Here is a 9,073-nt window from a genome sequence, read left to right as displayed (position 1 = left end):
CCGCAGTGAATGCCTCACTGTTGTTTCTGAGCTGAAGACAGGAGGGTGGGGCCCAGCGGCATTTTTAACATTCTCTTCACTTCTTCTTTTGCCGCGTTTGCCCTGTTGCCTCCGTTAAACTGGCCACAAACACCACTGTTTCCTGATGACACACAGGAATGCAAATGATTCCAAGATTTTTCACATGCCAAAAATGTCTAAGAGAACACAGACGCACCTTTTGTTTCACACAGGGGACACACCCTTTGTGTCCACTGTTCTGATCATCACTGTATAACAGTGTGGCTAACTCCTCCAGTGAGTCTGTCTCTCTGCGGGATCACAGGACAGCATTAGAGAGGTCACATGAGCGGAGATCACACGGGACCATTTGTGAAAATCACAGCTGTGGTGTGAAGCAGACCCCGGACGCTGCGATGCTGCAGAGCTGCTGCGGTTGGACTGATGCACCACAGGAGACTGAAATCAGCCAGCCTCTCACTATGAGTCTTTCCCAGGATGTCACTGTCTTGCTGGATTGCCTGGAGGTTTCAAAGCACAGAACGTTACTCTTGGACACAAAACCACCTGCACTTTCTACTGTCTCAGATTCCACTGACCTTTTCGCTTACTGTGTGTCTGTGTGTTGTGTGGTGTCGGTGTGGTGCAGTAGCTGTTTGCTCCTCTGTGCTAGTTGCCATCCTGTCTTTCTCCTTCCACGGCTCTCTCACTGTACTGTGAAGGAACCAGCAGCTCAAACATGGTCACTAAATGGTGATTTATAACTAGGTGTTGTTGAATGGGGAGTTATCGCTTTTTGTTATTGAATGGTGACTTCTCATTGGCTGACACTGAATGGTGATTTCTCATTGGTTGTTGACAGTACCTCTTGTCTGCTAGGCTTATGAACCTGATGTTGAATCTCGTTCTAAGAGAAGTTTATGACAGGCTAGAAAGGGATCTGTACCTCACCGCAGGTGTGTACGGCTCACTGCAGGTGTGTACGGCTCTCACTGCAGGTGTGTACGGCTCTCACTGCAGGTGTACGGCTCACTGCAGGTGTGCGGCTCTCACTGCAGGTGTGTACGGCTCACTGCAGGTGTGCGGCTCTCACTGCAGGTGTGTACGGCTCACTGCAGGTATGCGGCTCACTGCAGGTGTACAGCTCACTGCAGGTGTGCGGCTCTCACTGCAGGTGTGCGGCTCTCACTGCAGGTGTGTACGGCTCTCACTGCAGGTGTACGGCTCACTGCAGGTGTGCGGCTCTCACTGCAGGTGTGTACGGCTCACTGCAGGTGTGTACGGCTCACTGCAGGTGTGTACGGCTCACTGCAGGTGTGTATGGCTCACTGCAGGTGTACAGCTCACTGCAGGTGTGCGGCTCTCACTGCAGGTGTGTACGGCTCACTGCAGGTGTGTACGGCTCTCGCTGCAGGTGTACGGCTCTCACTGCAGGTGTGTACAGCTCACTGCAGGTGTGCGGCTCTCACTGCAGGTGTGTACAGCTCACTGCAGGTGTGCGGCTCTCACTGCAGGTGTGTACAGCTCACTGCAGGTGTGTACGGCTCTCACTGCAGGTGTACGGCTCTCGCTGCAGGTGTGTACGGCTCTCGCTGCAGGTGTACAGCTCTCACTGCAGGTGTGTACAGCTCACTGCAGGTGTGCGGCTCTCACTGCAGGTGTGTACAGCTCACTGCAGGTGTGTACGGCTCTCACTGCAGGTGTACGGCTCTCACTGCAGGTGTGTACGGCTCTCCCTACAGGTGTGTACAGCTCACTGCAGGTGTGCACGGCTCACTGCAGGTGTGCGCGGCTCACTGCAGGTGTACGGCTCACTGCAGGTGTGTACAGCTCACTGCAGGTGCTTGCTTGCTAGAGAATCACCATCACTCTGACACAGGTTTAAAATGTTAAGCTGGTGTTTGACGTCAGCCCATATGGCCTATATGTCTACAGCTACAGCAGGCCCAGATCAGGGCTGAACTGGAGCTAAAGCCATCCTGCCACTGACGGAGCTGCAGCTGTGTGTGCCAACAGCTCACCGAAACTGTCAAACTTCCTGATAAGGGTTGTGTCAAAAGAAAGACTGAAATGGAGTGTTTAACAACAACAAGAAAAAAATGCAGTGGGTGGTTGTTTGAGTGAAACAGCGCCGCGCCTGAAAGATAAGCCCATCCGTGATGAAAGGAGCCGCTGGGAGGAAGCTAAGCTCCACATTCCTCAGTTTATCAGATGGAAGCAGAAGATTTCATCGCTGTGGGAAGCTACAGCGTCTCCTGCCACATGAAAATGCAAAGAATTATGATTACTCCCCTGAGGACAGCGCACAAAGACCCCTGCAGTGATCACACAGATGCAGGTGTGAAACACTGCTGTAATGACACCTTGAAATTAATAAATAACGATTGACATTCTGGCACCTGTCACTCGGCTCGTGGCCCACACTGAGACAGCAGCCAAACCGCACAGACCCCCCGCTCTCCAGCTCTCCCCCACGGAACCTGCTCTTCCAGGTCTGTGAAAGCAGATCTGTCACACGGGCTGCATGCACAACAGATCAGCCTTCCCACCCCCAGATCTAACCCAAACTATTTAGTATAAAATGTTGACTCCTGGATCAGCTGCCAAGGGCTGTAAGCGGCAACATCATCAAAGGTACAAAGTGTGCCCTGGGCGGCTTCTGGAGGTTTCTGTGAGATGCAGGGGGCCATGCTGTGCCAGGCGGTGGAGTTTCTGTGAGATGCAGGGGGCCATGCTGTGCCAGGCGGTGGAGTTTCTGTGAGATGCAGGGGGCCATGCTGTGCCAGGCGGTGGAGTTTCTGTGAGATGCAGGGGGCCATGCTGTGCCAGGCGATGCAGTGCTCCACTGCTGCACAGAGGCTACAGGTCATGTTACATGCTTACTTCACTGAGATTATTCCCATACCCAGTTCTAACCACAGTACACTGCCCTCATCTTCAGACCTGCATGTATCTGCCTCTGACACAGCAACTTCGTCACATGTGGGACATTTGAACACTCAAGCTTTCTCATTACTCCTTTGCTTAGCAGTGTAGCAGACATCTGTCTTTAGGGCAAGCTATATGTCCTCAAGTTTTATCTGATTACACAGCTCTGTATTCACTGGAGCAAGTCAGGATCAGCACCTCAGGAAACAAAAGCAATTCCTCAGAAGTAAAAACAGAATTCTACAATGACAAGACCTGGGATTCACCACAACTGGTCCAGCAACATTCTTTGGTTTATGAGTCAGAGAACAAAAAGTCCAAGCATGATTCCTGCTGTTTAAAATGGCTCCTCTCGCTCGATCCAAACAGAATGGGGAACATTGTGCGGTGTACGTGTTAATGTTTGCCATAGAAGTCACACCGAAATAAATATATGCCATTACATAAATTATTAAAATATTTACACAAATCTGTGTAAATTGGCGAGAATATAACAAATCCACCTATAGAGATTGTCAAAAAAGAAGGAAATATTTGCTTTTTGCAGTGGATTGATAGGAAAACCAATACATAATTTTATTAAAGGAACAGATTTGGTGCAGTCAAAGCAAGTTAGGCAACCACACTGTAAGACTGAAATACTGAGCTCCCATCTGGAAGAGGTCCACAGCGTGACAGAAATTAACCCTGCATACACCAGCAGCACACTAATACTTCAAATGCAGGCTATTACACAGCCATTATATGAGTCTAACTGATCACAGTCCTCATGAGTTCAGAATGAAAATAAACCCACCATTCTGATAATCTTATGGGAACTACTGCTGACATAAATATTGTAAAGGAAATCTCAATCTGATATTAAAACAAATGACACCTAAATCTGTGGATCAGTCCACAAAAAGTAAAGCTCAAAAGTTACACTGCCTCAGCTGTATAAATGAATACTGTAACTGTAAACTACGCAAGTCAATGAGTCAGTCTGCAGAACAGAACAGAACAGAACACAGTATAATACAGGTGAAACTCAACGCAAAAGCCTTCTTGGTCATGAAACTTTACTGACATCCAGTGGTGAGGAAGGGAAGCCACGAGAGTGCACGTCAGTGACGGAGCAGTGGCGGACGGCCGGAGGGATGCAGCGCGTCTTTACTAGTGTTCTCAGGCCAGTCACACGGCAAACCGTCTGACTATCCCCATGGATTGGGAATACAGAGACGGTTATGGTGATAACTGTCTGATGCTGTTAGCACCTGGGTTAGCTTTGACGTGTGGAAAGGTGGGATTATACATTTGGTTAAATCTCCGCTTTAACTGGGAACAAATAAAAACTGAATGACATATGAAGGCAGGCGCCGTTACTTTGTCATTTTTGATCGATTTGAGATGCGAGGCGGTTTACGTGATCCACCGATCTGTATAATATCTGGATTGTCCGTAGTGCTACCTGTTCCAACTGGCTAGCGAACGTTACCCACGGTCCATGAAATCCTGCTGAGGTGATTATCTTGCTAGTTAGCTCCTTAACATTTTGTTATAGATTAACTAGTTTTTTGCCACTTTTTCAGTTTAGTAGCCAACGCCTCCTCGTTTGTTTCTTGATTATGAACATACGCTTCTTCCCCAATTGCACTGTCAAAAGCCTAGGTGTGGTGCTTGACAGTCAAATGTGCTTCTCCTCTCAGGCTGCAGCGGTGACTCGGGTGCAGATTCTTTTTGTACATCTGAAGGATCCACTCCTACCTCACTATGTATTCAATGCAGCTGCTAGTTCAGGCCCTGGGGCTCTCACACCTGCACTACTGTAACTCCCTTTGTGCTTCCTGCCTGTGCCATCAGACCCCTACACCTGATCCAGAAAGCAGCTGCACAACTTGTCTACAATCTCCCTGAACTTCACATCAGGTTCAAAACCTTGGTGCTGGCATACAGGACAGTGAATGGGACAGCCACCTCATACCTACGATTGGTCTTCAAACAGTATGTTCCGCCAAGATCATGATGCTCCATGGGGCAACTGACTGTCCCGTCCCGACAGAGTCACTCCTCTCAGACACGATCCCTGTCTGTACTGGTCCCTCAGTGGTGGAATCAACTTCCCACGGGGGTCAGGACAACAGAATCACTGGCCATCTTCTGACTGAGACTGAAGACCTCTTCAGACTGCATAGATAGATAGATAGATATGTACTTTATTAATCCCAGTGGGAAATTAAGTTATCCAGCTGCTCGCTGACATACAGTACATTCATAATAAAAACCATAATCTTGGTTTCACCTCAGTCCCCACCCCCTAATACCTGCTACTTGTACTACTTAAGCAATTTCCTTTTTGGATTAACAAAGGTTAATCCAAAAGCTTTTATCTTATCTTACTTGCATTACTTTCTGTGTATTTTATGTGTAGTATCACATTGTGTTTTGGATTCTGTGATCTAGTGACTTGTACGGTAGTACGCTTGGCTTCCCTTGTCTAGTCAGGTTGCACAAGTTAACTTGCTAGGGTTTGAACAGTGCTATGCTCACACCCACAGGTCTGTGAGTGCTGTTAGCCTGGTCTGACACTGTTACCCATTTAACTTGAGCGGATACACTTCTATTCTTTTGTGTTGGGAGTCACTCTGGATAAGAGCATCTGCTAAATGAATGTACTGCAATGTGAGGGTTAGGAGGTTAGGAGGTTAGGAGATTATGAGGTTAGGAGGTTAGGGGCTAGGGTTAGGAGAGTTAAAAGGGTCACGACAGGCTAGGTTAGGTGTACCGTTTTAATTGGTGGCCTCATGTAATCAGTACACCTTGTTATAAGTTATATTGTATAACTAAATGACCAAACTGGGGGTCCTGAGGGTCGAGGGGCTGTTGTTTTGGATTCCTTGAGCAATCATTAGGCCGACCATGCTTCCTGCCATTCCACTTTAAGACCTGAGGCGGCAGCTGTTCTATAAATAGCAAACGGAACTCTCTATAAGGATCCGACGGTAATGCTTTGCGTACTCTCACTATTGCTGAACGATCTCTGATCGCGCCTTTCGCTGATCTTAACGTAAGCCTTCCTAATCCCAGAGTCTGATCCCGGGTCCAGTTTCCGGTCCTTAACGACACCCGGACCTTTATGTGTTTAAAGGTTTACACGGGATCAGCCCTCAGAGACAGACTGTGTCAGTTACTGTTTCGTCAGTCTCTGAAAACAGATAAAGACAAACTGTGCAGCAGTTAGGTATGGTAGCGCGGACACCCTTTTTCGATGACAGACATGACACAGTTCCGCCTCCGTGGGCCGTGTCTTCCGCGTAGCTGAGCGTTGAATGGATTTAAGACCGCTGCAAAGGAAAGCATAGGTTTCTATGTAACAAGCTAGCCGACTAATGAAGCGACAGGGAGGAGCGTTTTGAAAGTTCAAATGAGGCAATACTGTCCATATCTTACTGGTGTGTCTCAAAATACTTGTGTGAAAGTTTTGATATTTCCCTGGCCGCGGTCCGCGCACGCTGGCAGCGGGGGAGTGGGTGTGGGGTGCAGCTCGCGAGCACTCCCACCCAAAAACTCATCGCATCTGCAGCGGTTTTATGTTTTATGATTATTATCGCAAGCACTCTGCTTCCAGTTCGCGAGTCATGAAATACAGCAGGCGTGTTCTGCAGTCGCTGGGAGGATATTGCTCAAGTTGCACATTCGCAATAATTGCAAAAGCGGGGCGCGGACCCGAACACAGACCGCCAGATCTGATCTGATCTTAACTCCACGATTGTTCATTTCATCTTGATTATTGATACCGTTCGATTTTGCAAATTCTCTGTACGGATTTAAAGTCACTCGGGTGCAAATAGCCTACGAAGTGCACGGCCTCATACAATTAGGCTTGTGTCTTTGTTGAGAACGAAACTTACCGCGATTAAAATTTCTTTACCCACCTGACTAAAACCTTTTGGTGCACAGCTGAAAGCGAAGAAATGAGCGCTACGCGGGACCGTGTGAGCACACCTTTTCAGAGTAAGAATCCAGCGTCTTATTTTACACTTAAATTAATGCCCCGCACAGCTTCCGCGACCACGAACATTTTTAAATACTTCTGCGAACTGCATTCTTGCAGAAAACAACTGGTAGCAACAATCGCGAAAAACAGATTCCGCGGTCCGGATCAGGAAGGAGGTTTACTTTTCCACATTCCGGCTTTGCTCATATTCTTCGGTGGTCAACCTTCAGAAAGGAGTGCGCTTCTGGGAAAAGAACTCCTTGTAGTGTCACTGTCGTAGGGTTTTAACGTAAATGAGACTTGCACTGCCAAGGACAGGCAATTTTTATGTTTTTAATTTTGATGACTGGCCTTTGTGTATAAATCTGGGCGCATTCTTTTCATAAATGTGTGTCACTAATCTGATGTAATCGCGCTGATTCAAAGATGTGCATTCTCACGGTGTTGTGATGTGTATTGTCTGTACTCTCCTACGCGGCTTTGAAAAGCTTGGATCCATTACCTGCTTAACGACGTGAACAACAAACAATGCAAAAGGTTTAAGGACCTAGAAATGATCCATTTGATAAAAAATAATTTATCTAATGTCTCAAAAAAATATCATATTTATGAAGTAAATTATTTAGTTAAGGTTAAAAACAAACTTGAGGGAAGGTGTTGATTAGTGAAAGTTACACAGTGAAAGTCATACAGGATTGACAGGACATTATCACTGGCATTTAGCAGATGTTCTTATCCAGAACAATGTACATAAGTTACAATTTTTACATGTTATCCATTTATACAGCTGGATATTTACTAATGCAATTTTGGGTTAAGTACCTTGCCCAAGGGTACAGCAGCAATGCCCCAGCAGGGATTCAAACTGGCAACCTTTCCATTATGAGTCCTGTTCCTTACCATTATGCTACACTGCCACCCCACCAACAGCAGTGAGTAAAACATGGCAGCCCTTTTACTCTCAGAGTGGGGGCCAGGTGTAATCTCAGAATGCGGTGGCCCAGTGGGAGGTGCTGTCACCTCAATACTTTGGAAGAAAAAAATTAAGTACCTAGTGCAAGGTGGGGGCACTTTGGTGTAGGGGGTGCTGTCCTTTGAATGAGTTGTTAAAAACACCTTCCAGTGTAGCAGTACATGTCCACTGATTCGAAGCAGTGTGAGACTGATGTGTGTGTCCAAACGGTTTACTCTTTAACAGAGTTCCAGAAGTTGCACAGGGAAGCCCTGATGACCTGGAGCTTTGAATGCAGAGAGGAGTCTGTGTTTGGAGGCCAGGGGCCCAGAGAGGTGGTCCTCAGCGAACACTACCTCCCCCTAGAGGCTGTGGAAGAGCACAGGGAGGGGGTGGGAGACTCAGTGTGTCTACAGGACGCGGTTACCACTGCGTTTTCACACGAGCAGGACCATCCCAGAGTGATGCTGATCGTCGGTGCTGCTGGCGCAGGCAAGACCACAGCACTGCAGAAGCTGCTAGCCAACTGGGCACAGGGGACATGCCTCCAGCCCTTCTTCCTCCTTCCCCTGTCCTGCTGGAAGCTGAACTCCCTGCAGGGGGCTCTGTCTCTGGTGCAGCTGCTGCTGCAGCAGCACAGCCACCTCTCTCCGGAGTCACTGGCTGTAATCCTGCAGAGCCCAGAGACTCTACTCTTCGTGCTGGATGGACTGGACCAGTACCGGCACCAGCTGGAGGCCCCAGCCCAGGCTGTCTGCTCCAGCCCAGAGGAGCCTGTCCCGGTCGCTGTGCTGTTGGCCAGTCTGGCCCAGGGGCTGCTGCTGAACGGCGCCTCCCTGCTGGTGAGCAGCCGAGAGACGGCCCATCTGGAACCCCTGTGTGAAGTGCAGGACCTGTGCGTGGAGCTGCAGGGGTTCTCCCGCGAGCGGAGGAGGGCGTTCACACAGCTGCTCCTCCCGCAGGAGGATGCGGGCAGGGTGTGGGAGCACATGGAGGAGACGCTGGGCTTCCACAGCCTGTGCCGCCAGCCCGGCTTCTGCTGGACCGTCTGCTCGGTGTACAGGGCTGCGCTGGAAACCGGGATGCACCTGCCCCGCACGCTGACCCAGGTGTTCGTTTCAGCCACCGTCAGCCAGGTGAAGCACGGCGGTCTGGAGGAGACGCAGGCCAGAGCACTCCTGTCAGGGCTGGGCAGGCTGGCCTCCCACAGCCTCCTCTAC

General features: G+C 49.0%; 1 protein-coding gene across 1 annotated transcript in view; it reads left to right on the top strand.

Moving 5' to 3' along the window:
* Positions 1–6,291: 6,291 nt before the first annotated feature.
* si:ch73-233m11.2 (NACHT, LRR and PYD domains-containing protein 12) overlaps positions 6,292–9,073 on the top strand; it is an 11,007-nt gene continuing 8,225 nt past the window's right edge. Inside the window, exons 1-2 of the mRNA XM_036532647.1 lie at positions 6,292–6,918; positions 8,100–9,073. The exon at positions 8,100–9,073 is cut by the window's right edge and continues 632 nt beyond it. Coding sequence (XP_036388540.1) covers positions 6,879–6,918; positions 8,100–9,073 — 1,014 coding nt within the window. The 5' untranslated portion in view covers positions 6,292–6,878. The remainder of the gene's footprint in view (positions 6,919–8,099) is intronic.

The sequence above is a fragment of the Megalops cyprinoides genome, chromosome 7 (genome assembly GCF_013368585.1).
Source record: "Megalops cyprinoides isolate fMegCyp1 chromosome 7, fMegCyp1.pri, whole genome shotgun sequence".
Classification (NCBI taxonomy): domain Eukaryota; kingdom Metazoa; phylum Chordata; class Actinopteri; order Elopiformes; family Megalopidae; genus Megalops; species Megalops cyprinoides.
This window is presented reverse-complemented; position numbering and strand designations above follow the sequence as displayed.